General features: G+C 49.1%; 2 protein-coding genes across 26 annotated transcripts in view; one reads left to right on the forward strand and one right to left on the reverse strand.

The window, feature by feature from the left end:
* Positions 1-1,042: 1,042 nt before the first annotated feature.
* On the reverse strand, positions 1,043-23,685 carry ATAD1 (ATPase family AAA domain containing 1). Of its 25 annotated transcripts, none has more exons than XM_051617029.1 (11): positions 17,568-17,657; positions 16,696-16,816; positions 15,429-15,604; positions 13,676-13,774; positions 13,300-13,420; positions 11,572-11,772; positions 10,398-10,504; positions 6,801-6,890; positions 4,424-4,474; positions 3,061-3,197; positions 1,043-2,268 (listed from the first exon to the last, which is right to left on the reverse strand). In XM_051617029.1, exons 2-11 carry the CDS (start codon positions 16,715-16,717, stop codon positions 2,148-2,150), a joined length of 1,125 nt encoding a protein of 374 aa, XP_051472989.1. In that variant the 5' UTR covers positions 16,718-16,816; positions 17,568-17,657; the 3' UTR covers positions 1,043-2,147. The 25 variants fall into 25 exon arrangements, with proteins under 25 accessions (XP_051472989.1, XP_051472991.1, XP_051473014.1 ...); XM_051617031.1 differs by lacking the exon at positions 16,696-16,816 and adding an exon at positions 17,061-17,160 and having other exon boundaries at positions 17,568-17,650; XM_051617054.1 differs by lacking the exons at positions 16,696-16,816; positions 17,568-17,657 and adding an exon at positions 23,669-23,685.
* The window catches only part of PTEN (phosphatase and tensin homolog), a 47,892-nt gene continuing 43,584 nt past the window's right edge, over positions 22,938-27,245 (forward strand). Inside the window, exon 1 of the mRNA XM_051617063.1 lies at positions 22,938-23,670. Coding sequence (XP_051473023.1) covers positions 23,592-23,670 — 79 coding nt within the window. The 5' untranslated portion in view covers positions 22,938-23,591. The remainder of the gene's footprint in view (positions 23,671-27,245) is intronic.

The following is a 27,245-nucleotide window of genomic DNA, read 5'->3' on the forward strand; positions in this document are numbered from 1 at the left end:
GGGAACAATTCCAAGGAACCCCTTGTGCCTCTTCAGCCCCAAGGCTGAAGTGAAGGAAAGGCAGGACCTGGCTAGTGTGGCACCAGCCAGGGCTGGAACACAAGAAGGGAACGAGAGCTCAGCTGGTCACTAGAGGACCAAGCACCTGCCAAGAGTCAAGGGCTCCTCCTCCCCTGTGATCAGTTTGATGTTCAAGCTCACTTGAGGACACACTTCACAATCAAAACCAATCCAGACTTCAGCACTAGATCTTTACGAGCAGGAAGGAGGTGCAGGATGAGCCACGTTACTGCACCAGCCTGGCATTCCTCAGGTGTCACAACTACCAAGAGGAGCTGGGAGAACCTCTGAGTCAGAGCAGGCACTGAGAAGAAACCCAAGAGCTGCAGAGCTTCCTCTGGCACACAAATTCAAACCTCCCGGGAAACCAGCTTCCAGGAAGCAGCACCATCTACACCTTGAATTTAAGGTTGATCCTTGAGGCTGGGCTCTCCGAGCACTGGCACTGGCTCCCAGCACTGCATGACTTGTGGGGTCAGCATTCCACATCCCAGACTATTTAGATTTCTCTAGCCCAGCAGTTTCTGGTGTGCCCAACTTCCTGCATCCTTGTGTCACATTCAGCAGATTTTTTCCCCCCCCATACCAAAAAGCAAAGTGGTAATTAAACAAAAAACAACCCATGTTGGGTACCCAAGGAGATCAAACCAGGTGACACTAAACCCCACTGGAGCTGGACTGTTACACAGTGACAGACAGGAGGGACACGGGTGACAAAGCTGTGCTGCATGGAGTGGCCATCAGCAGGGGACACTGCAGCAGGACTGGCTCCAGCTCTTTATTTCACTCCCAGAGCATTCTGGTTTACAGCATTGACTTGGCTTTCGACACCCACCTTCCCTCGAGAGCTCAGCAGAGCTGGGCCACAACCTCCCCCCGGGGGGTTTCAACAAGCCCCATGACAGATTTCTGATGAATTAGTGCACAATTCAGAGTATTATAAGAAGAAAAAGCAAATTACTGAAAACCTACTGACAAGAACTTCACCGAAACACTTTTGCCACTTATATTTTTAACCCTTTGCCTTTATCGCTACGTAACGTTACAGGAACCGACCAGAAGTGTTGCCAGCAAGTACAGCAGAATGTTGCAAAAATCACACTTAGAAACCTCAGACCCATCCCCTTCTTCTGGGTTTTGCAGCTCAGAGCAGGTGACAGAGCAAAATGTCACCAGACCTCCCCCCCAGGCTCAGAGCTCTGGGTAGGACACGTGCTGGTGCGAGGGCTCTGCCAGGGGGGTGAGGCAGCAGCAAGTCCTCCTTGCAGCACAGACCAGAGCAGAGAGCCACAGCTTCAGAGCTTCTGCCAGGTGGGGCTTCATGAAAGGCCAGTTGAGGTTCTACTCTAGTTACTCTCATCAAAGGAAAAATTAAAAGAAAAAACAGCATTCCATTTCAAAAGCTTCAAAAAGCAGAATTCATACAAAATGAAAAAGTATTCCAACATCTTTACAGTAGTTTACTATCTTCACTAAATGGCACCAGATTTCAAGTGGTCACGTGAAAGAAAAAGAGTCAGCAACGTTGCAGCTTTTGCCTGAAAGTTACCCTGGAAGCAGAATTTCTATCTTTGCACTTGCTGCTAAAAGGAAGAAGTGAATGTGAACTGAGCGTTGATGCCTTTAATCCAGACGTCTTCTGATTGGGTTTGACTCAGCCAAGTAGAAAACATTTTTCCATACTCTATGTTACCTAAAGATTGTATCTGCATATAAAAAATGTGTGGCTATGTACACTGAACACACGCTGGGATGACTCCCCCTGGGGCTGCATCACCCTCCCACCCCTCCCCTCACCCCCTCAGAGCCTGCTTTAAGGCTACACAGTGTGGCTCCATTCTGGGACAGGACACGGGCAGTTGCTCTTGGTCTGGGCTATAATTGTTCCACTTCATGAACTATTTGTGACATTTCTAAGTTGAGGCATGAGGATATATCAATAACTTAGAATTTGTTGTATAAAAACAATTCCAGAAACAGAACTCCCTTAATTCAAGGAACATTCCGGCTCCCACCCCAACATTGGTTTTGCTGATTACAGAAGTCAAATTAAATCCCATCAGAAACTGCAAACACATTCTTTTCTCTTAATCTAAACTAACGTGCATCAAAACATTCTGCAGGGTGGCATCCTTTGACCTCCTCATCTTCTCAATCGCCCTGTGGAGGTCCTGCTGCTGCACAGGCCGGATCTCATCTTCATCGTGGCTTTAAAAGAGAAAAAAGCAAGATGATGATTCAGGGGGTGTCCAACAGCTGCTGAAACCAAAAGTAATCATTGAGAATAGCAGTTCTGACAGATCCAAAAGGACACTGGCAACCTGTCCTTGGAAGTGTGGAAGATCAGCAAGGGAACATCATAGCAAGCCAAGGGGCCTCCAGGAGAGGGACTTTAGACAAGGGCAGGAAGGGAGAGGACAAGGGGTAAAGGATTAAAACTGGAAAAGGAGAGATTTAGACTGGACATTAGGAGGAAATTCTTCATTATGAGGGAGGTGAGACACTGGAACAGGTTGCCCAGGCAAACTGTGGCTGCCCCATCCCTGGAAGTGTTCCATGCCAGGCTGGATGGGGCTTGGAGCAACCTGGGCTGGTGGGAGGTGTCCCTGCCCATGGCAGGGGCAGGTGGATCTAGGTGATCTTTAAGGTCCCTTCCAACCCAAAGCAGTCTGTGTTTCTATGATTCTATGTGCAGGGGTGCTACCAGCACCTGAGCCTGGTGACACAGTAACATCACCTCCTGCTGGTTCATGCCACCTCAAGGAACAAACAGTTGGCTTTTCACAGTCAGAATGAACAGAAGCAACTCATTTGCTGGGGGGTCTTGTTGCAGAGTGGCAATCTGTCAGCAAAAAGAGGCATCTCTGTGCATCACAGCAATGTTTTTTCAAAGCTCTGTGAATCTGAAATCCCAGCGAGCAAACACAAACTAGCAGCTGGGCAGGGTGCAGCAGCAGAGGCATTCCCAGTGGCTCTGGAACAGAGGATCCAGGCACGTACCTTTCTTCTTCACAGGCAGAGTTGACATACTCCCTGACGCAGAGGAGCGCTGCGTCCCGGCACATCTCCTTCAGGTCACTGCCTGAGAAGCCATCGGTCTCTTTAGCCACCTCCAGGAGGTCTACATGCCTGTCCACCTGCCCAAAACCAGGAGGTCAGAGCACAAAAAGTTGGTTACTTTGTTCAACAATCACAAGGAACAGTCACCTCTCAGTACACCTGCTTGGAAATAATCTTTTTCAGTCTTTGTTTCAGAGCTAAAAGCAAATTATCATCTTAGGCCTTGAGCCCTCCGAGTAGTTATTGCATGACATGCAACTGATGCTCCCTGAGTTACTCAACAACTGCTCCTGCTTCATACAGCCCCAGAATAGGGAATCTGGAGGCAAAAGAAGGTGTCCAACTAGGTGTGCTGGCTCAGAGTGACCTTTTTCCAGCCAAGACCCCATCTTTATTCAGAGACCCTCCCAGCACACCTGCCAGGGCAGCATCTTTTTAAAAAGTTAAAGCCAAATTAGTCCAATAAATGGCCAAAATGATGGGAGGAGTTCTTCTAAGAGGGAAAGTATCCCATGGTGATGGAGGCAAAAGCCCAGGTATAATCTTTGCTGCTTCCAGCCACCTCTGGAATTAAGTTGGTTTTACTAACCAATGATATTTATTAGGCTAGACCTCAATCAAGAGACTCTTGGCAACATTAACTTGACGAGAATTAGTGCTGCAGACTTAATGGGGCAGGGACCTCTGGTAACACAGGCCCCCACTTCCTGCCAACAGACACTGCCAGATGTGCTCACAGAGACTCCTTCCCCTCCCCTTGGATGGGGGAAGACACCATACAACACTAGTAACAATCTCTACAGTAGTTTTCCTCTAAAGGAAAGAGGGACCAAAGTGCAAAAAATGCACTATCAAACAATGTCAGTCCTCTTCTCTTGGCTTGAGCCAACAGACTGCACAGTTAACAAATGAATCAGAAGCTCTTCTCCCTGCTTCATCAGGGAGAAGACTGAAGTGTCTTGAAATGTCTTCCACTGCTCCAAGGGATTCCCCTTCAGAGATAAATCCATTTTCTGTGCTACATAACAAGGAAAAGGAGACAGAGAAACGAAATCTTCTTCCTCAAAGGTGGTGATTCCCCACCAGATCCAAGGCTCTGCTGCTCTGAGCCTTCTGCTCCAACCAGCAGGCAACTCCACTGCTTTAATTTAACACCACACCTAAAACCACAACAGATTCCTAAGCTATCATCAGAAATACCCTGGTAGATCATCTCTCCCTTTCTCCAAGGCAGTCAATTATAAAACACCTTGAGCTTGCACTCAGGAAAACAGCAAATGAACTGTTGAAAGAGGCTACTTACATTTTCATTTTTCAAAATGAGCTTCAAGATGGCTTCTCTTTGTTTCAGAGCCTTAAACAAAAGAGACTGAAGTTAGGAGAGCACGAAAGTCAAGACCTGTGACACCCATGTCAATTCTGCACTGCTTTCAGTGGCAGTTCAGTGACACAAGCTGGTCCCTCCAACAGGAGATGTCCTAAGGAAACCCATCTGATGGCAAATCAGTCAGCAGGAGATCCAGGGCACCCTGACCTTAGGAGCACATGGAACTCAACATCTGGGCACATGCATTTCCACTGACTGCCTGGGCAAGGGAGAAGCCACTGACATCCAGTCTTACTGTGCCCTCAGGGAAAGCAGCTGGCCCAGAGATGTCCCATCATCTGTAGAGCAGGGCAGGTTCTCTGGATCAAGGGGATGCTTTCCATATTTTGCTAAATCAGGTGAAGAGGGTAAACTGTTCTGCTTTAAAAAAATTCAGATTTAATTCTACAGGTGATGCTTGGGGAATTTTGAAGCAATTTCAAGCACATCCTGTGATGAGGTCACTGAAAGAAACAGCGAAGGCCTGAGCAGATCCTTAACAGCAGGAAAAACACAGGCAGCAAAGAGGCTCTTTGCTTGTGTCTCCCAAAACCAAACTTGTTCTAAATTAATTGTTAACAGGGAAAAACCTACTCCAGAGGTGCTCTGGTAGCTGAACAATTGATACTCTGTCTCAAAAAATACTTCTTCCAGTTCCCTCTGCCTTGCAGGCAAGTTCTTATGAGTAAATTTGGGCACTTTCATCTCAAACTTAGCTATAAAAGCTGCAAAGCTTTAGCTACATTGCAGTGATTCCACCTGTGTGTGCTTTCAATCCATAGCAGGTAAATTATCTTGGCCATCAACAAAGGAGTTGGAGCCAATCTTGGTTGTATCACCAAGTACCACAGATAAGAGTCAAGTTCCTGAAATGGCTGTAGTGGGGTAAGGAAAATTCTGTGCCTTAAATGACACCTCCTGCTGTAATTCTAACCCTGAGAGAGGGAGCCAACCCCTCTAATATCCTAAGGTACATTTTTCATCCTTCTGATGACAGTTCTTGACAAAAAGACACAGTAAAGTACTAAAATACACATCCTTGCCCCTTGCTAATTGAAGCAGAACTGGAAGATTACTCAGGTGCACAATGCCCTACGAGCAGGCAGGACAGAAAAGCAGCTCCTGGGTTGGAAATGCTTTGGTTTGCCAAGTATCCACCCACCAGGAGCAAAAGCCAGTTCAAACGAGATGGGTCTGGGAACATGACTAGTCTCTTGCACAATCCAGAAGAGCTGTACTCCTCCAGTTTGGTCTGGAAGTTTCTGCAAAGAATGCATGCTGAAGTGTTGCTGTAGCCAGCAGGGAACACCAACAGCCATGACTGAACTTGGATGCAAGTGTGTCTTGGGACATCACTCAGTGTCTGAGGGTGACTAAAATACCTTGGAAAAGATGCTATTAGCAGAGTTGATAGTAAGGGTGACCTTGTGACAGCTGGCCTGATTGATAAAGACCTTAATTACTGGTTGTTTGGCATAAATAATATGTGGAATAACACCAGTTTTGCTGTGCCTGACTGTGGAGAGGCTTGAGCAGAAATTAGGCTTTAATATGTGGATTGCATTCCTTCTTCTTTCCCTCAAAACCAGGCTCTGTGTGTTAAGAAGGCATAAATGGCTGCCAGGAGGTGTGGGCTTCTTGCCACTGTTCCACCTGGGTGCCACTCTCCCCTGTAGGCTGTCACTTCTGTGCTTTGTGGGGTTATCTCAAGTGAAAATCAAGCTCCTTCCAGAGTGCAGAGTCCATGACACTCCATTCTTAGGGATAAAGAGATCAGAAGGGCAGGTCTTGCTGCACATGATGTTGCTCAGACCTTCTCACTCTCTACAACCACCTGAGGAGGTTAGAGCCAGGGGGGTTCAGTCTCTTCTCCCAAGGAACAAGGGACAGAACAAGAGGAAATGGTCTCAAGTTGTGCCAGGGGAGGATTAGGTTGGATATCAGGATTAAGTTCTTCATGGAAAGGGCTGTCAAGCCCTGGCACAGGCTGCCCAGGGCCGTGGTGGAGTCCCTGGAGGTGTTTAAAAGCTGTGTAGATGTGGTGCTGAGGGAGATGGGTGGCCTCATCAGGGCTGGGTTAATGCTTGGACTGGATGACCTTAAAGGTCTTTTCCAACCAAAACAATTCTGTGGTTTCAGGTAAAAAACCCAAGGAATCAAGATTTCTGTGAGAAACTTCACCTTAAAAAGCAAAGTTAAATATGAGCTTCAAAAAAAAAAACCAACAAAAAAGCAAAAATAACCCACCACACCAAAACAGGTCAAAAGAACACAGTAATTCTGGGAAAACCAGGTGAGGCTGGCCTTGACTTACAGGCTGGTTGATGTGAAAGCGGGTCGGCATTCTTCTCATGATGGCAGAGTCAAGGTCCTGGGGACGGTTGGTGGCTCCCATCACTATCACCTGTGTGCACCAACAGAAAGAAAAACTAGTCAGCCTGAAAACAGCTTTGGAAAACACCAGCGTGGTGGAGTTTCAAAACCAAACATGTGACTCTTCCACACTTTATCAAGAACATCAACGTTGAAAGAAGTTACGTCAGGTTTCCTTCAGTTACATTCCGGTTTCAGCAACTGGATTTAAGCAGGCAGCTTAAGAGAGCACTGCTACCACAGAGAACCATCTGGGTGGAGATTTTTACATCAGTCTGAAGCCTTCTGAGCCCAGTTTGAAACTTTTAACTCCAGTTACTCAGCTCTTCTGCTTCTAAGGCCTGGAGATGTCTCCTTAGCTCCTGCTGGTCTGGAAGGAACTTAGAAGAAGACAATTTGATCAGGTATTAAAAAACATGGCATCTTTGCGCTTGGTGGAAGAAATTAAGGCAATCAGATCGCCAGGAAGACCAAACTGGCAGTTTTTGCATGCACTAAAATGTTGTTTCTTTTTGTCAAGCATTAAAACAAGCAGTAGAAGTCAAGAAGAACCTACATGGCATCCTGCAGGAGCAGTGCAAGCCAAGTTCAATACAAGGAGAGTATTTACGTCACTTAATCACCTTCCACTTATTAGTTTAAGAACAAATTTACTTCCCATTCACATCAGCCTTGTTTTCTCATTTGTTATTTTAAGTTATGTACATGGTAAATAACCCAGTCACCAAAGTGAAATATGTCAGGGAAATTAAATCTCCTCTCAATAGAATTTCCTGAGGTGCTCCTGGTCTTTTGTCTGGGGTCACTGGTCCGCAGCTAGCCCTGGCAGCTCCCGGCCCCGTCGTGTGTCCCCGAGCAGAGTCACCCTGCCACCTAGAGGCTTCATTACAGGCTGGCTAATTGTTTTCCACCAGGGCTCGGCCTGGGTTCCCTGGTGAGGCCACATCTCGAGTACTGTGCTCAGCTCTGGGCCGCTAAGGACAAGAAGGGCATTGAGTTCTTGCAGCATGTTGCACCAGCAACCAAGCTGGAGAAGGGGCTGGAGAACAAGTCCTGTGAGGAGAGGCTGAGGGAGCTGGGGTTGTTGAGCTTGGAGGAGGCTGAGGGGAGACCTCATTGCTCTCTACAACTGCCTCAAAGGAGGCTGTAGGGAGGTGAGGCTTGGCCTCTTCTCCCAAGTGAATAATAACAAGACTAGAGGAACTGGCCTGAAGTTGCACCAGGGGAGGTCCAGACTGGATATTGGGGAGAATTTCTTTACCCAAAGAGTGGTTGGACACTGGAAGGGGCTGCCCAGGGAGGTGGTGGAGTCACCATCCCTTGAGGGATTCAAGAAACGTGTGGATGTGGCACTTCAGGGCATGGGGGGTTTTCTGGGTTGACAGCTGGACCTGGTGATCTTAGAGGTCTTTTCCAACCGTGATGATTCTGTGACTCTGCAAAGGCAGGACCCCCCAGGGCACAAACATGGCTGGATGAGACTTCCAGACCTGAACTGTCCCTTCATGCAGCACAGCTGTGTCTTCCAGGCTCTCTGCTCCTAGATCCTGCAGGAGTCCAGACTACATCCTCAACAGGGTTGGCCCAAAGCTGAACATGCCTTTCAGGTGCAATCAGCACAGCAACAAATAACATTCCTCACAACACTCATTTACGGTTTCCTCCTAGCACTTGGAATCTTTGTGACCATAACAAAAGCCAAAGTTCATTCTTATTCAAAGGAAATTTGTCTGGCAAGAGTCAGACAAGCAAAGCTCCCAAGTAAACTTCTGAAATTCACAAAAGTGCTCAGCAAGCTGGCTGTCAAAACTGGACACAATGCAAATGTCAAAGCCATCACCAGAAGAACACTTCCTCAATTGCAGTGACACCTTGGGAAGGAGCCTGAGACACAGCATAGAAACAGACAAACAGAAATCTCCCCAGGAACCTGAATCAAACCCTGTGGTGTCTCAGCCATTTATCTGCTCTTGGGTGGCTCTCTACCCCACAGAGGCAGAATGAGGGACAAGAGTGGCTTGTTAAGGCTCTGCATCTCCAGAGATGGGTAAGACCACGTTTGTCTCACTGCAGGGAACGAGCAGTTTAACCTGCTCCAAGAAGTTGTCAGCATTTTGGGGAAAAAGGACATTACATTCAAACACTGGAAGACGTGTGCTTGCAAGACCTTATTACCTTCCAGTTAAGTGTTCATACCACTGGCCTGTTATTCATGGTCAGCAGACACCCTGCTCCAAAGCTCCTCGGTCTATATGTTCACTGGGTCCTAATCTGGATTTGAAGTTTTTTACAGGCTGGAGAGATAGGCCCATGGAACTGCATGAAGTTCAACAAGACCAAGTGCAAGGTCCTGCACATGGGTCAGGGCAACCCCAGGCACAAATCCAGGCTGGGCAGAGAGTGGGTGGAGAGCAGCCCTGAGGAGGACTTGGGGGTGTTGGGTGATGAGAAGCTCAACATGAGCCAGCACCATGTGCTGGAGCCCAGAAACCACCCGTGTCCTGGGCTGCATCTCCATCAGTGTGACCAGCAGGGCCAGGGAGGGGAGCAACCTGGGCTGGTGGGAAGTGTCCCTGCCCATGCAGGGGTTGGATCTAGATGATCTTGAAGGTCCCTTCCAACCCAAACCAGTTTGGGTTTCTATGATAAATCAACTGAAAAATATCTTTAGCACAAGTTTGAGAGGGGAGGAAAAGCAGACTTTACAAATTAAAAACTAATGGAGGGCAGAACTCTGGAACCCTTTACAGAAAAATACAGTTTTAAAAGGCTGAACCATTTTTTAATTGGAGAATAAACATCCTTTCTGAAGGACTTAAAAAGATTGCTCCAGGTGAGAGTTCAGAAACCTACCAAGCAGGCTTGGTACATTCAAGTCATTTGTTTCATAAATGTTGTTTGGGTTTTCTTATAGCACCAGCAGCTTTTAAAATTATTTTTTTTCCTCTCCAGAATAAAATAGTTCTCCTGATTTTAGGAGGGGGGGGGGGTGGCCAGGAATAACAGGATGGAAGCAGGGCTCTAATAGAATTTGTGTTTTGATAACATTCACTTCCCTGCTCTTTAAGCTTAACTCCAGACTCTGGTGCTTGTCTAACACTAGTGCAACCTTTTCTGGAAGCAAAGCAACCAACCTGCAGCAGGGATGAACCCTCAGACCTTTCAATACCTTTCCTGAAAGCAAAGATTTGCTTCACCTGCTGAAAGTATTGTTGAGAGAATGTTTTTCAAAGCAGTTTAACAATTCCAAATTTGGGCAACTCCAACTATACAGCCATATTATTAAGACACTTGTGAAAGTAACACCTCTTAATTAAAACCAAAACACCAAATGCAAACCAAATCTTCTCAAGAATGAAAATTACCTCTGAATATAACTCACCTCATTCCCATAATACACTGGCAATCACCACCACTGACAGGGAAAGAAAACACTTTTGGCCATTACCAGACTCATTCTGCTATCTCCCAGACAGCTCAATGCACAAGAACCCAGAGAGAAGAATCCCATTATTTTCTTGTCATCCTTTGTACTCACTTGGCAGTTAAAATCTGTGTCCAGCCCATCCCAGAGACTCATAAACTGGGCTTTCATCATAGCTGTGGCTTCGTGGTCAGAACTGGACCGGCACCGCAAGAAGGAATCTGCATCAAAGGATCCAGTAAAGCAATTTAATTTCAATCCTGCCCTAAAAATGATGCTGTTTGATTTCAACCCATGCTGTTCTCTATCTTCTAAATCACTTTTTGAATCCACACTGTCAGCAAACTGAAAAACGTTTCTTATGATGAAGAATAGGAAGGGAGAATGCCACCATATTCCTAAGTGCATCTTGTAAATTACCTTACAGAAGCATGTAGCTATCTCATGAGGTGGTCCCAAACCTTGGGCTCCAAATTTGCACCTTCCTGAATTGATGGAAAGTGTAAATTTAACCTTAATTTCTCATGCAGAGATGCAAGCATTCAAAATCTGGCAAGGTAGAGGACACCAAAGCACAGCAAGCTTCTGTGGAGCTCTAACTGTGCCACTGGTTGCCTGAAGAATTTCCAACAGGCAAAACACCAGGCTTTTCTCACCTCTGCAAAAGGATAAAAAACCATTCTAACAACATAGACCCTTCATAATCCTGACCTGTGGGAAGGGTAAAAGCTCAGTCAGGCTCTGTTTCTGCAACAACTTCAAGAAGTGCCAGTGAGACCATGAGCCTTTTTAACTGAACTGCTCAAGTTCCCAGGGACTTAAATGCTGATGTGACAAGTCCAAATGTGCTGAACACGTGGCACCTTTGCTGTCCTTCCCCTCCTCCTTCTTCAGCCTTATTAAACTATTATTCCTGAGCTCTCCTAAACCCCTGTTTTACTTTCCACTATGTGCAGAAGCACTAAAGTGTATTTGGTGGTAGGTCTCCTGGACAAGTAGATCCCCTGACAGAAGAGCAGCTTCCCTGATGAACCACCTCAGCCCAACCAAAAACAAGCAGCAACTTGTTCTACTTGTAACTTCAGGTGCTGACACAGGAAGACATACACTGTTTCTCCTAATTTGCCACCATTACTTTGAAACAACATTTCTATTACTAAACCTTGTTCCATTATCACTGTTTTGAAGGAGCAGGTGACAGCAGATCAACACACCCATCCACAGGAACCTGCAGTTTAATGTCACTCTGCTACAGTTACTGAGAAAAAAAAAAAAGACAGCTTTTTACCTATTTCATCTATGAAAATGATGGATGGTTGGAGCTTTACAGCAAGGGAGAAGACAGCAGCAGCCAGTTTTTGAGACTCTCCATACCACTTGTCTGTCAGTGTTGAAGGCTGGAGGTTAATAAATCGACAACCTGCTTCCTTGGCCGTCGCTTTGGCGATCAGAGTTTTGCCACAACCAGGAGGGCCATAGAGAAGAACTCCTGGAAAAATCACAGTGTTAATGCTCTCTGGACACAAAACTTGCTTTGGTGTGACAGATCTGATAGTGTCCAGACTTGTATTTCACCTAACCTCTAGAAGATAACAAGCCAAGTTACACAGTGTTCCACCAAATCAAATACAGAGTTGGTTAAGATATCTATATTATAAAATTAAAGCTAAGAAGATCTTAAAACAGAGATGGTGAAATGAAGGGAGGCATTTGTCTGAAAGATGACTGCTTTATGACTGTGACTATAAAGGTTACATAAAAGTAAAACCCTCTATTTCCTGTAAACATCTGACAGGCCTTGTACGCAGCCAGTTGCAGCCTTGCTAGTAAAACTTAGCACGGGGGGGGGGAAGCAGCCCACAACCATTTTTGAAAGGTTAGCCACCATTAAATACGACATTTCATATCCTTTTTAAACTTGTCATTGTGAAAGAATTCACAGTGGTATCTGTCTAGCTGTAAATAAAACAATTTAAAGAAAAAAAGTCAAACAAGCCTGAAACACAGAGAATTACTGGGGGTTTTTTTCTGTTTCTGTGACTGATACCACAAATATAATTACTCTGAAGCAATGATTTCCAATTAACACTCAGCACAAGCTACCAATAAAACTGCCCTGTATGGAAAGTCTGCTTTAAAAATAGAAATAAAACATATTTTTTTCCTTCAGCTTATTAGACCATGGCATTAAAATAATTTTCCAGACAGTTTAAATGTGTGACTTCAACAGAAAGTTGCCTGGAAAAACTAAGGCAGTGATTAATTTTCCATCACTTAGGACACAGAACTGAGATGGTCACGGATGCAGGCAGTAATTAAATAGTTTTCAGAGAATTTTCAGAAGACAATATTCCAGGGTTCAGAGCAGTAAAGATAAACTTTGGTATTTTGTCCAAAAATTTAGGTTCAAATTCTGCTGGTCTGCAGTAACATACAGCAAACGTGGCTGCAACCATTCCAGCAGAGTGTCCAACTTTTCTGCTTTGCTGTTGGAAACTTAATTTGTCACCTGGAGGTTGCCTTCCTGCTTCAGTACTGTGCAATTCAGCTCCAGAGAAAACCAAGGCATCTCCAGAATAACAATGGGATCTCTGCCTCTTTGAATGACTGGAATTTCTAGGACTAGAACAGAGATGTTTGCAAGATTATCTTACACTGACCTCTCATGTTTATGACTTAGGTTTTTGTGATACTGGAGAAACATTAACCAAGGGGACAAGATGGGGTCTAAGAAGACAAAAAAACCCAATTTAGGCAGCTAAAAATGCAGGCTACATAGATAAGTGCACAAAATGTAACATCAGTAACTGAAAAGCAATTATCACTTCATTATGAAGGTGAAATGTATGCACTAGAACTTGGTTTCATGGCAAGGAAAGAGGAAAAACCTGAGGGTTTTCCCTGGCATCAATCCTAATGGCTGCACTTTGGACTGGCCACTCACCTCCTCTTTCTGGGTAATTGTAAATTTCCTTTTTTAATACCAAGATATAAATCTGTATAATTTCCTTCCTACCTTTTGGTGGCTGTAAGAGTCTGGAATTCTCAAACAAATATTTCTTCTTGATAGGCAGAATGACAGTGTCTTTCAAATCTGTAATGACATCATCTAAGCCTGCAATATCACTCCAGGTGACCTAACATGGAAAAAACAGCATTAGAAATGTTCATCACAGTCCCTGCCAACAGAAGAACATCCACAAGCTTAAAAGCAGTGCAAGGCCTCAAAAATAAAAAAGTGATAAAAAACTTTCAGCTCTCAACAATGGACTTTTAGTTTTAAATTAGATAAATATTTGCTGTGTTCCCATGGATACATATATATGACAAACGTCAAGATCTTCCTTGTCTCGAGTGCTTTCATCAGAGTAACAGGGAAAGCAGTTTCTTACATGCATACTAAGTGGGTCCACGAGATGTGCAGCAATACTCATTTCATATTCAGTAAGCTTGACATTTTTCACTCCAATTTGCTTCATCAGTTTTTCAGCCTGTGGGAAATAAACCGCCAGGAAAATCAGGGAAAGAAATGCAATCCTTAATTTTAAAAATTAGTTTTTAAAAAACTGCTCTTTGGACACTGCAAAGCTTTTCTAGATAGAGCACAAATCTTTCTGCAGTAGCAGGTTCTGCTGTTTCCCAATGATTCGTTGTCACTTCAGTGCAACTTGTTCCCATCAAGTAACTGCCACACCAGCCCTCCCACCCCAAACCCACAACTCACACGCAGGATCACCTGGAAAGCATCAGAAATCAGTATTAAAATATGGCCCTTGCTGTTCAGAGCAGGTTTGCAGACACACAAGAAAGCTCCACACAAAACGATTTCCATAAGCTGGACTTCCCAAAGCTGATTACAGGGGTTACACTTAAAAATAAGCCTATTAATCCTCACAAACTCGGGACAGGTTTCAGATGAAAAGCCTGAAAGTTGCTATTAAAAAGAACTCTTGAGGTTTTTTTACATGCTCAATTATCTTCATTCACAACCCTGCAAATAATAAACACACACACTGCCATGAGGGATACCATTTTGTTATTACAAAAGGCATGTGCCAACCTCAAACCTCCACAGCACTGAATCAAAGATAGACTGATACATTTTTAAGAAAAAAAGAAAAGATTATTGACAGAAGCCAGGCACTTTTTTTCTATGTACTCCATGTCATTCCCAATTTAAAAGGAAAAATAATTTACTGTCCCAGTGTGCCCTCGTAATTCAGTTTCTCTTTCCACTCCAAGTTGCAGTTAGGTCTGACATGCTTTTGGGACACTGCAAGCTCTTATCTCATAGCTGGCACTAGCACAGATTGTGAAAGCGGGGCCAATTTTTTTAAACTAAATATTTCATTGAAAAAGAAAAAAAAACACCCAAATCAGAATGAGGTTGCTCAAAACTGCTGTCTGAATCTGTGACACTTGTGTCAGCCAGAAAACTAACAAAAAAAAAAAAAAAAGAGTTGCAACATTTCCTTCAATACTTTCCAAAGGGAATATTTAACTTTCAGTTTTGAAATGCACCTAAATCTTTTCCCAGAACATTAACTCCCATGAACCATCCTAGTACAAGGAATGAGGCTTTTCAATTTATTTTTTCCTCCCATTTCCAGGGCATTTTGACTGCTCCTGGAGGTAGGAGGAGAAGAGAGGCAGAGGGACAAAGTGCCAGCTGTTCTTAAAAAGACATTTGGAGATCAGTGTTCCCTTTGTAATGAGCAACTTCAATCTCTCTCTCTGGCATTAAGTGGGCAAAAAGCAGCAGAGAATTCAGTTCTTTCTGCTCAAGGTTTTAAAAAGCAACCAAGAGCACGATTTAACCCAACTGCTGCTTAGGAAAGCTGTCAGCAGCTGGCCACACGCTAGCAGGTCATTAGAGACAATTCAACAGGTTTCCCACCACTTCAAGCTAGACATTTTCACTTGCTATAAAACATAAGCACTGAAAATGCTAACAGCCTCGATGCTGAGATTTACTAACTAACTTCCTAACTAACTAATTGACTAATTCTAGGCTTTTTTGATGATTCCATGTGCTTTTTGAATTGCTTCATGGGTTACTTCAAGTCCAGCTTTCAGTTAGCAGATTTCTCTGTACGAGCAGGTAACAAACGAGGCCTTTCACAGAAACACTAATAAAAATCTTACCTGCTTCTGAGCTTCGACTTTCTGCTTTCGGGTGGGATCGATGGCATCAACCATCCACTTTATGGTAAAATATGTTACAGCACCAAATATGGTCAAACGAAAAATTAATCCGACCACTTCGTTCCGGCTCAGGGGACGTGAAAACGCTTCGGCATGAACCATTTTGCCCCTCAACACTACACGTAGAACAAGCACAGGGAGGCACAGAAAGGAAAAATTAAAAGCTGAGAAAATACCTGCCTGATACTTAAGCACAGTTTTAGAAAAACTACCTCCTGTGCACACAGCTTACCACAAAGTTATCATGAAATACCTCAGCAACAGCACAAGCCCGACGTATCAAACCGTGCGGGACTAAACGATGGTTTCACTTTTACTTTCAGGAAGCAGAGGAGAAACGTTGGCAGCAATGTGAGGCCTAACTTCTCCACCATGTGCAAAAAGGTCCTGATTTCACCCTTTCCCCCAAGAAATCTGCCTTCCTTCTCAGCTACACAATATCCCAGTGAAGTAAAGCACAACTCCATTTCAGTGCCAAGGTGACGTTAAGACCGACATTTTGTGACTGTTGTTGCTGACCCAAGAATGCCAAGTCATGGAGACAAAGGCAGCTCAATTATTTAAACGGGGAGTTCCTTCCCTCAGGTGCAAGTTTAAAGGAAGGGCACCCAACTGCCACGCTAGGGAGCAATTAGCAACTTGTGTTTGAATAAAATGAGGCTAAAGCACTGGAGCCTGCCCCTAGCAGATGATATTCCGAGTTATTAATACTTCTGGAAGACTGAAAATGCTGGATGTGGCACACAGCTATCAGGGGAAAAGGCTGGCTGCTGCGGGAGCCAAACCTTTAATTTCAGGTAGCATGCTGCAGAGAGGAAAAAAAAATCTCTTCCTAAAACACTGAAAAATGACTTCTAAATTCAGGGACCTCTTCCCCCAATCTGCTTTCTCCTCAGCTAGAGGGGTTTCTGCGGGAGGATCCCCACCATTCTCCTCGGTCAGCCCTCAGTTTTTCCCCCTGCAAGGGCAAAACCAGTGGCAATCCCCTTGGCAGCTCCCAAAGCTCCCTGGCTGGTCTCCAAGCTGAGCTGTCAAGCCGGGGAAAAGCTGGGCTACCTAGAGCCAAGATATCCTTGGATTCCCCCTGCCTTGGCCAGCCCTCCTGCTCTGACAGCCCCGTATTCAACTCACGGCAAAGCCGTCCCAGGGATTCTGGTTACAAGGACTGGGCAGACTGGAATGAGGAGAAGTACTGCAACGTGCTTACCAAAAGAGGTCACTGACTCCATACTCTATTCCAGTGCGGATCACTAAAACAGTTTGGGGGGGGTTTTAATTCTTCATTCTCTGCTTAGAAATTTAAAAATCAAGGCCGTTGCTGAGCGTACCTGCTTGGAAATCAAATAAAATTTGCCTGCTTAGGCATCTAAGCAAGTAACACAGAGCTAGAGGATTCTGCATGTCCTCTTAAGACTGACTTATTCAAATAGAAAGGCTAGATAGTCACTGAAAAAGGAAAAACGCTTCCAAAAAAGCCCCAATCCCCAGTGAAAAAGCCCGCTTCTTATGCAACCCTCGCCCTGAATATCAAAGGTAAGAAAAAGCTTTAGCAAGAGAGGTTTTTAAGCGCACCCGGCAGGAATTTTAGCAGTTATTTTCCAGGCAGATCGCCGAGATCAGCGAGTTAACGGCGCCGCGACCCGCGCTTTGTCCCAGCCCTGCCCGCCAGCGCCTGCCGGAAGAGAAACCGAAAGGAGAAGCCGGTTCCCGCTCCCCCTCCCTGGGCCAGGAGCGGCCGCCGCCCTCTCAAGGACTCGCCGCGACCCCCCTGCGGAGCGGCCCCGGGAACGAGCCGCCTCCCGGCCGGGCCGCCCGCACCGCCCGCCGCCCGGGGCCCGCCCAGCCCCACCGGCAGAGCGGCTGCCGCCCCGCCGGGCCCGGGGGGCGCAGGAGCAGGCCCGGCCGGGGGGAGGGAACGCGGCGGCGGCCCCGGGCCCGGCCATGGAGGCGCTGAGGGCCGCGCGGGCCCGCCCCGCCGCCCGTGACCTGCCCGGCGCCCGCGGGGCCCGGCGGGGCGGCAGGAGGCGGCAGCAGCAGCGGCGGCAGCAGCAGCGGCCCAACCTGCCCCGGGGCACTCACCGCTCGGGCCGCTCTGTCGGAGCCACGACCGGCGGGTGGCGGCGGGCGGGACAGACCGGGCCTGCCTGGGGCGGCGCGTCCCTCCGGCCCCGCCTCCGGCCGGCGCCCGGGCCCCGCACCAAGGTTCCGCCCTGCCCCGCACCAAGGTTCCGCCTGAGTCCCGCGCCAAGATTCTGCCCTGCCCCGCACCAAGGTTCCGCCCTGCCCCGCACCAAGGTTCCGCCTGAGTCCCGCACCAAGGTTCCGCCACCCGGCCCCGCACCAAGGTTCCGCCCTGCCCCGCACCAAGGTTCCGCCTGAGTCCCGCGCCAAGATTCCGCCCTGCCCCGCACCAAGGTTCCGCCTGAGTCCCGCACCAAGGTTCCGCCCTGCCCCGCACCAAGGTTCCGCCTGAGTCCCGCGCCAAGGTTCCGCCCTGCCCCGCACCAAGGTTCCGCTTGAGTCCCGCACCAAGGTTCCGCCCTGCCCCGCACCAAGGTTCCGCCCTGCCCCGCGCCAAGGTTCCGCCCGGCCCCGCACCGAGGTTCCGCCTGAGTCCCGCATCAAGGTTCCGCCACCCTGCCCCGCACCAAGGTTCCGCCCTGCCCCGCACCGAGGTTCCGCCCTGCCCCGCACCGAGGTTCCGCCCTGCCCCGCACCAAGGTTCCGCCACCCGGTCCCGCACCAAGGTTCCGCCTGAGCCCCGCACCGAGGTTCCGCCCTGCCCCGCACCAAGGTTACGCCGCCCGGCCCCGCACCAAGGTTATGCCCTGCCCCGCACCGAGGTTCCGCCCGAGCCCCGCACCAAGGTTCCGCCACCCGGTCCCGCACCAAGGTTCCGCCCTGCCCCGCACCGAGGTTCCGCCACCCTGCCCCGCGCCAACGTTCCGCCCTGCCCCGCACCAAGGTTCCGCCACCCGGTCCCGCGCCAAGGTTCCGCCCTGCCCCGCACCAAGGTTCCGCCCTGCTTTCAAGGTTCCGCCCTGCCCCGCACCAAGGTTCCGCCCTGCCCCGCGCCAAGGTTCCGCCCTGCCCCGCACCAAGGTTCTGCCCGGGCCCCGCACCAAGGTTCCGCCCGGCCCCGCACCAAGGTTCCGCCTGAGTCCCGCACCAAGGTTCCGCCCTGCCCCGTGCCAAGGTTCTGCCCTGCTCCAAGGTTCCGCCGCCCGGGCCCTTCCACCCTGTTTTGTTCTTCCCTGGGATCCTGATCCCGCCCCAGGGCAGCTAACGGAGCTGAGCCTGCTCCCTGGGGATCTCCATTTGCTCGTCAGGATCAATATCCCATGTACTGGATTACTATACACCAAAACCACCCAAAAACCATAATAAAAAAAGTTTTGAAACCACTTTGGCTGCTTCATCCGTGTTGACAGTTCAGCGTTTCCCTTTCAGTGTTCTGTGTGCTGTAGCTCTTCCAGGCACAAGGTGTATTTAATCAGAATATAAACACATCGATGTCAAAATGCACCTATTGATTAACAGGCCGTCCTCTGCTGCTGCTCCTCCAGGCTTTGACAGTAAATAAGATTATAAATAAGATATATTTCAGTTTGTGTAGAGCATGTGAAGAGTTTCCCTTTGTGTTTTTTTTTTAAATGAAACAGATACAAGCAGTGGTGCAGATAGCTTTGGCTATCAACTTGAGGCCAATACTCATTCTTGCAGTCACCCCTTTTGAATAAAAACAAAAAAAAAGAGGACAATCCATCATTTCACTGCCTGCATTTCGTGCTCTAGGAAAACACTGTTGTGTTCAAATTACTGTCACCAAAGGAAAATATTTAGGGCCCTTCTGTTTTTTTTCACCCGCTCTGAAAAAAGTGACATCTGTTTTGCTGCAATCAGGGAGAAACGCAACCAAGAAGAGCTCGAAACCTGCCGTTTGTCACTGCTGTGGGGCAGCTGTGGAAGTTACCTTTGAGAGAAGTCCTCTGCTGCAAGAATACTTGAAAAAATGTTGAGATGGAACTTTTCAGAAACTGAGCAGGGTCAGGCTGGGGGTGAGGCTGATGCAGAATGCTGAAGCTGGATTGTGTCCCAGTTGCTCAAAATATGGGCAGATGATGATGCTGGGCGCTTTGCTATGAAACGTGTTGGTTTTGGCGAACTTTCTCAGCGATGGTTGGAGGTAGGAAGGGGGTTTGCAGGGCACAGGGAACAACAAAAGGCAAAGAGAGGGAATTGGGGTGACATGAGAGGAGCAGAAAGCAAGACAAAGTTTATGGAAGGAACAAAATAAGGGATGGGAAAGTACAGAACAAGCTGGAGGAAAGGGGAGCAGCCTCATAACTGGGCAACTGCATGGAGCAGATTTTCCTCAGAAGCCTCTTCCAAGTGTCACCAACTTGCAGAACAAAGGCTTCCCAAGTCAGAGGGTGTGCTGTGTTTTATAGCCATCATTTTCATGCACTTGTCTGCTCTCTCCTCAAAAACTTGGGGCATCTGCACCATTTATGTAGCCAAGTCCCACAATTTAACTTAATGCCAGGACACTAATCACCCCTCTGTATTGTCCTGAACCTGTCACCAGGTAGTTTCACCTGTAACCCCTACAGGTGAAGAAATGGCAAAGCAAGCAGTCCCTGTCCAACCACTTTGGTAACTTCAGATTTTATAGACCTCTAGCTAACTTTTTAAAGCAGGACCTCAGCTCTACACAGAGCTGAAGATGGAGGTGCATCATGAGTATCGAAGGTGCAATAATTATGTTCTCTTTCCTACCAATTGCTGGCAGAGTCCTGCAGGTTGGCTCAGGAGATTTCAGCAGTGAAGATCATTGCGGCATGATGTGATGAAAATCTCTCCCAGGCCTTGATGACAGGATGGTCACAGATAAGATTCCTACTGCTCAGACTCCTTTTTAGCCTTGGTTTGACTTGGAATTGGGAATCCAGCAAAAGGACTTTCAAGGAAGTCACATCAACCTCCTAGTGGCAGGTATGCAGTTGGATGTTAGGAGGTGAGGGGCAGTCTCAGGATGTAGAGGACTTTCAGAAATGTTTTCAGAGATGATCTTGACTTGCTACCCATGTCTGTGTCTGTGGATAATCCCCAAGCCCAGGACTGAGGAGTAGGATTCATGGGTTCATTTCATACATTTGGGAAAGGAACAGGAGGATCTCACTGCACACACACACAAGTTGATCCCAAACTGACTATGAGCTGCCACAAAAGCCAGGCTCTGAGAGGTCTTGGGAGCAGTGCTCCCAGCAGAGCTTGGAAGGGATGAATACCATTGTTCTTGGTGCTGGCAAGATCCCGTCGGGAACACTGCATGCCATTCTGGTCATCTACAGTGAGAAGAAATGAATAATAATGAAACTGGAGCAGAAAGTCACTGCTGAGATGAGGAAGAGTGGAAAGTCAGGGCAGCTCAGCTAGCTTAGTGTGGTCAGATGATGGCTGGGATGGACATTTCTGCCTGTAAGCACACAAAGGGTAAAAGCTGCAGAGCAGGAGCTACTGGAGGCCAATGCTGGCATAAGAATAGATGGATACAAACCAGTCACAAGTACATTCAGCATTAAAATCAGAAGGTGGTTCTGGGAACAGCTGCCTGGTGGGAATAATGGTGGCAAAAGATCTTAAGATACAACTTTATGCGTTTATGACAGAATTCTGTAATTCAGCACTCGCAGAGGCTGCAGCAGCCCAGGAAACCCCTCCACCTTATGTTCCAGTTTATTCTGAGCCCTGAAAGGCAAAGCCTGGCACTTCACCCTCCCATTCCTCTTCCCAGTCCAGCCAGACTTAGGCACCTCTCCTAAAAGCTGTTTAAAGACCAAACAAGAAACTGAACTTCCCTGGCCCTTCTGAATGCCTCTTCTGCTGCTCCTCAGAAAGGAAAGGGCAAGTTTTGTGAAGCATTGCCCAGTCTGTGTAAGCGAAAGTTGCCAGTATCCTATAGCACCCAACCAACAGGCAAACCAGTGCCAGTTTTCTCCAAGTTGCCATTTGACAGCCATTCCCTGGGTACTGCAACTACTAAGGAAACCACAGAGAGATTTCCCACTCCTCTTCCTGCCAGGGTTGTCTTCCCTGAGCTCTGATGGGTCCTGCAAGATACAAGGTCTCTTCGGCAGGTGTCTTCCCCTGCCAACCTCAGGAACACTTCAGGTGGACTTAGGAATGAAACCCAGGATCTGTTCTTCAGGGAGATGCCTGGTTTACCTACTCTGCTCTTCATGGAGAGAAGGGAAAAAGGGATGCATGGCTTCCTGTCTTCCCATCAGGCTGGTCCTTTCCATGGTGCCTCTTATTCTACTTGTACAGGGAGTGATTTCATTTCCCTTTTGTTTCTGCTTCTGGCAGATTTTTGGAGATGTTCATCACTGCTTTATAAAACGCCCAACTGCCTCCTCACTGCCTTTAAACAGCCTCCTTCAAAGACGTGTTATCCTTGACCTCCCTGAGATACCCCTCACATTACTTACTGTCCAACTAGAGGAAGAAGCCGAGACAGCATTTTTGAGGAAGGCAAGTTCACAAATTCATTTGCCTATAACCCCGTTTCTTCAGCTTTATAACCTGGCGAGCTCCCTCTTGATCCCCCAGCACTTGGGGCCGGTGCAGATCGTTCTCCTGCAAACCATTCACCCCGGCAGCTCCCGGAGACCTCCTGCAGTTTCCTGCACGGAGCGTGTTTTTCCCTCCATCCGGGGGGGAATTTTTCTTTGCTGGAGTTTTAAAGGACCTCACAGGAGATTCGCAGACGGCGCCCTGCCATCCGTGAGGGAGACGGGAAGGCTCCACACGAACGCCCCGGCCGGGCAGCCACCCGCGGGCACCCTGGGGACGCTTCCGCGTCGCCGCCCGCACCCCCGGGCCCCGGCGGCTGCAGGGGGCGGTAGGTGCCCGCGCGCGGCGGGCGGGCAGCGGCTGCGGGCCTGCCCGGCTGCCTCAGCCCGGCCCCGAACCGCCGGGGGCTGGGCTGGCCCCGCGCCCCGCGCTGTGCCCGGGGCCGGCCCCGGGGCCGGCAGGACCCCCGGCAGGACCCCCGGCAGCGGCCCCGGCCCCGGCCCGGTGCCCGCAGGCCCGGACCCTCCCGCTCCCGCCCCGGGGCCCGGCCCGGGCACTTCCGCCCGCGGGGGGAGGGGCCGCCGCGAGCGCTGCGGGCCTCCCACGTGACCCGGGCGCAGCACCTCTCGCTCGGCGCGGCGGCAGCAGCGGCGGCGGCGGCGTCTCACCGCGCTCCGCCCGTATCCCTCCGCCCGGCTCCCGCTCTCCCCGGCCGGGCGGCGGGAGCGGCGGGCAGCAGGCGGGGGCGAGGCGGCGGGGCGGGGCCGCGGGGGGCGGCGGCGGCGGCGGGGCGGGGGTCCCGGCGGTTGTGCGGCGGCGGCGGGTGTGGGGGGGTGGGACTACTTTTCCGGTCCGGCGGAGGGGGCGGGGCGGCGCTGCCTGCCCTCTCGGAAGCTGCAGCCATGATGGGCGCCTAGCGCTGGCGCGGCGCTGCTGGGCGCGGAGCAGGCCCGGGGGGATGAGCCAGGCCGCGCCGCCGGCCCGCACGCCCTGAGGAGCCGCCGCCCCGCCGCGCAGCACCCGCCCGGCCCCACCGCGCGGCTCCGGGCCCGCCGCCGCTGCCGCCACCGCCGCCGCCGCCGCCGCCCCGGGCGGGGAGCGGAGCGGAGCGGGGCGGAGCGGGGCCGGGCCGGGGGGGCGCCCCGAGCCGCTGTCACCATTGCTGGGGCCCGGAGCGCCGGGGAGCTGCTCTCTCCGCCTCCGCCTCGTTCGCCTCAAAGACGGCGGCGGCGGCGGCACCCTCAGGGACTCGGCCCGGCTCCGGACCCTCCCTGCTCGGCCGCCGCCGCCGCTGCTCCCGCCCCGCTCGGCGCAGCGGCGGCAGGAGGAGGAGGAGGAGGGGGGGGCAGCCGCCGCCGCCGGGAGCCGCCGCCGCCGAGGGAGGCGGGCCCGCCTGGGGCTGAGCCGCCGGCGCTGCAGGCCCCGGGGCCGCCCGGCGGCCGCCGTCCCGCCGCTTGCCGGCCCCGCGCCCCGCCGCCTCCGCCCGGCCCCTGCGCGCAGTCCCGGAGCGGCCCCCGGCTGCCAGACATGACCGCCATCATCAAAGAGATCGTCAGCAGGAACAAAAGGCGATACCAGGAGGATGGCTTCGACCTGGACCTGACCTGTATCCTCTCGGCGGGGGACGGGGCCCGGCACCGGGCGCTGCACGTCCCGCTATTGCATCAGACCTGCGCGGTTACCTAACGCGCTGCCCGGGGCCCGCCGCACCGGCACGGAGGCCGCCGGGGCTCGCTCGGGCCGCCGCGCCCTCCCCCGCCGCCTCGGCCTCCCTTTTGTCCGGGCGGCCGCCCGACCCGGGGCCCGGCAGCCGGGCGGATTAACGGCAGCTCCGTGGGGGCCGGGATTAACGGGAGCCCTCCTTGTGGATCGCGGTCGGGCCCCCTGCCCGGGACCCCCTGCCCGGGACCCCCTGCCCGCTCCCGAGCAACGTGGGGCTGCCCCTTACCTCTGCCCGCCTTGGTTTTTTTGACTCGCATAGCCAATATTCCTGTCCCGCCGTGACTCACGTCCAGAAAGCTTTTTTTTTTTTCTTTTTTTTTTTTTTTTTTAACTGCGAACATAATGGTGGCAGGCCTGTGGCTTTACTGGGGTTGCTTCAGCCTGCGTAGCAGGAGAAGCAAAGCCTCTGTCCTCTGCCCTGATTTTCACACGCGGAGTGAGGCAGAGCTGGTGCTCGTACAGTGCAGGGAAGTGCTCGATGGCAAGAGGTGACACTCGCTGCTTCCAGATTAACTCTTTTCCTAACGTAGTGCTTGAACAGAGCTCTGGCGTGACCTCAGATGCAGCACACATGAGGATGTGGTACAAACGAGAGTGCTTTGGGGAGGATTGTGAGGAGTGCAATTCTGAAACGTGTAATTCGTGTGCAGTTAAGACTAATGAGTCAAGCCGTAGTGAAGCATTGCTGGTGTCTAGTCTTGGTGGCCTTCTGCACAGATGTGCTGCAGCAGTGGCAGACAGATGTTTAGCTTTGAGTGGCCTGCCTGAGTTAATGGTGCGTGGAGGCTGTGCTGTGGCTGTGGTCTTTCTCCATGGTGGAGGAAGATCATTGTTGTGTTTTGAGAGGTTTTGGAGCAGGAGCTTCGCTTCAGAATTGGAACTGTCCTAGGAAAAATTGATATTGCCATTAGTATTCAGAGCTTGGTGCATCCCTGTAGAGAGAGTGCTTTCTGTTCTGCAAGGGGATCAGGGTGAAATTTCCTGGATTTTGGAACAGTGACACTTGTGTCATAGCTAGTGCTACAGATAGATCCAGTTCTTGGGCAGGATCAAAACCAGTAACAGCTGTAACTTGTGCAGAGCTTCTGCTGTTGCACTGGGCCTTGGCCTAAAACTGGTGGATTTAAAACAGCTTGAAAGGTTCCCAATTTCAGCAGGTGGCTGCTGAGCTTCCAGTTGAAAAGCAGCAGCTCCAGCTTTCTTTTGGTGATAAAATGCAATTTTAGGCTTGCATTTTCGTGTGCACTTGATGGTTTCGTTGGCCTGTGACATTTTACTGCTGACCTAATGACAGAAATCTCATTTTTGGGTCCTGAGTGATGGGTTTTCTGAGAACTCTGGGGGTTGTGAAGAGTCAAGTGGTGGCCAAAAGATGAGTTGTCAGCTTCACAGTTGAAGAGTTTGGGGTTTCAGATGTCTTGGTCCAGATACGCAATTGGAAGGGAGAGATTTTTTTTTTAATCCAAGCAGATCTTTTTATCTGGTCCTGACAAGAAGACAGGTGAATATTGAACCTGAATTTTCTTGCTCAAGGTTGCTAATGATGTGCCAAATTGAGTTTATTGTTGTGTTGTTTTTTTTTTCTTTTTTGTCTTGTTGCTTTTATTCGTAGAGTGTTGTGTTAGATGTGGGCCAGTGAACACTGGGCTCAGGCTGGTTTTTCTAAAACGAGTAGCTGGCTGCAGATCTGTAATGACGTTTATAGAAGAGGTGGGTATTTTTCATTATTGCAAAAATATCTTTGGAAGAAGCTTATCTTCAGGCCTTTGTTTTTTTTCATAACTGTGCATTTTGAGCAGTTAATGAATTAGTGAAGACTGCTGCCTGTACAGTATGATGACTTTGCTTGAAGGCTGATGTTCCTGCAAAAGTGAAAGTTGAATTTTTTTATCACTCTGTGCAGACTTCTTGGAGATGCTCTTTTTGCAGGGCTTTGATGGAATTGTTGCTGATCACTTCTGGTAGCTGGAAAAGAACCTATTTGCATGTGTAGACAGAGGACTGAGCTGGTAGTTAGCTCTCCAACCATGCCTTGGTAGGTGAAGAAGGAGAACTTGAAGCCCAAGTGAGCTGTTTGGGAAGGTACATGGTACGTGGTAGGAGGAGCAGGATTTAAGTTTTCAAAGGTTCTTCTCACTGTGTGCTGGAGCTTCACGTTTTGAGACTGAAACGAGCTCCTGTCTGCATTTCTGCTGTTGGTTAGCTTAGCTTCCCTGCACACCCATATCTGTAGGAGTGCCCTCTGTTACAGATCACTGGCTATTTCAGGGTAGCTGGCTTCTGTCAAGCTAAAAGAGAAAAGCTGACACGGGTTGGATAGGCCAGTGATTTGGGCATTTAGGGAAATGAAGGTGTGAATTCCTCCTGCACTCAGTATTTCTGTAGGAATAGTTTGGTGGTGATGGCTCCATAATACTCTCGTGGTTGCTCCCTGGGCTTTGGGAGGTGGAGAATAAAATGAACCTACAGTGAAATCCAGATGAAGTGCCTGATCTCCAGCCTGCATTCTATGGTATCTATGTTCTTCTACCCATCCTTGGAGGGTTTGTGTCCCAAGGTCAACAAAGAGTTGCAGTCTCTACCTTTTGGTGATGGCTGATGCTCCCAAGGCGTCGCAGGGCACACCTGGCTGCCAGAAGGCAGGCTGGCTTAGGTGCTGCAGTTCCCTTTTTCTCTGATGGGCCTTGTCAAAGCCTTTTAGAAGTGGCGCTGATGTATGTATGGTACAGCATGCTTTGGGCTCTCAGTTCCTGAGGAGTTGGTTGAAAATTCATCTTGTCTGGATAGTGTGGGATTTTAGGAAAGGGAAATAGTGACTTCTCAAAATCAGTAGCTTCACAGCACGATATGAGAGAAGTCCTGTGTACTAATTTATGAAACAAGTGTCTTTAAAAATCATTGGCATAACTTTTCATTTAATCAGATGTGCATTTCTGTCTGAACAGCCATGTTCTGCACTTCTTGGAGAAAAAAAAGTATTTTGAAATTAGAAGAGGAAAGGATTTTAAGGGTGGAGACATAGAATCAACTTTTTAATACTTTATTTCAGATATTGTATTTATTCCTGATTTATTTGGATTTCTATTTCATTTCTGTCATACCAGATACCTTCTGGTATAAGAAGGAAAATTTGGATTAATGTTTTTTTTTTTCCTAAGATGGCTGCATTTTTTTATGATTCAATGACCAGTATATTTTCTGAGGCACGATAGTCTTTGTTATTTCTGAAATGGTGCAGCTTGGTTGTTGACCACTTTACTACTGGGAACAGTGAAGAGCTAATGCTTGGATGCAAGTCTTGCACAAATTGCCTGTGTGCAACTGAGTTTAACAAGTGGCTTAGCTATTTGAGGCTAAAGTGGGGAAAAAAAAATCATAACTGCTTCTTGTGCCTGTTATAGCTTTGGTTAAACTTTGTCTCTTATTTCCAGGCCTTCTGTTGCACATGAAAATTATCAT

This window comes from Apus apus, chromosome 4 (genome assembly GCF_020740795.1).
Source record: "Apus apus isolate bApuApu2 chromosome 4, bApuApu2.pri.cur, whole genome shotgun sequence".
Classification (NCBI taxonomy): domain Eukaryota; kingdom Metazoa; phylum Chordata; class Aves; order Apodiformes; family Apodidae; genus Apus; species Apus apus.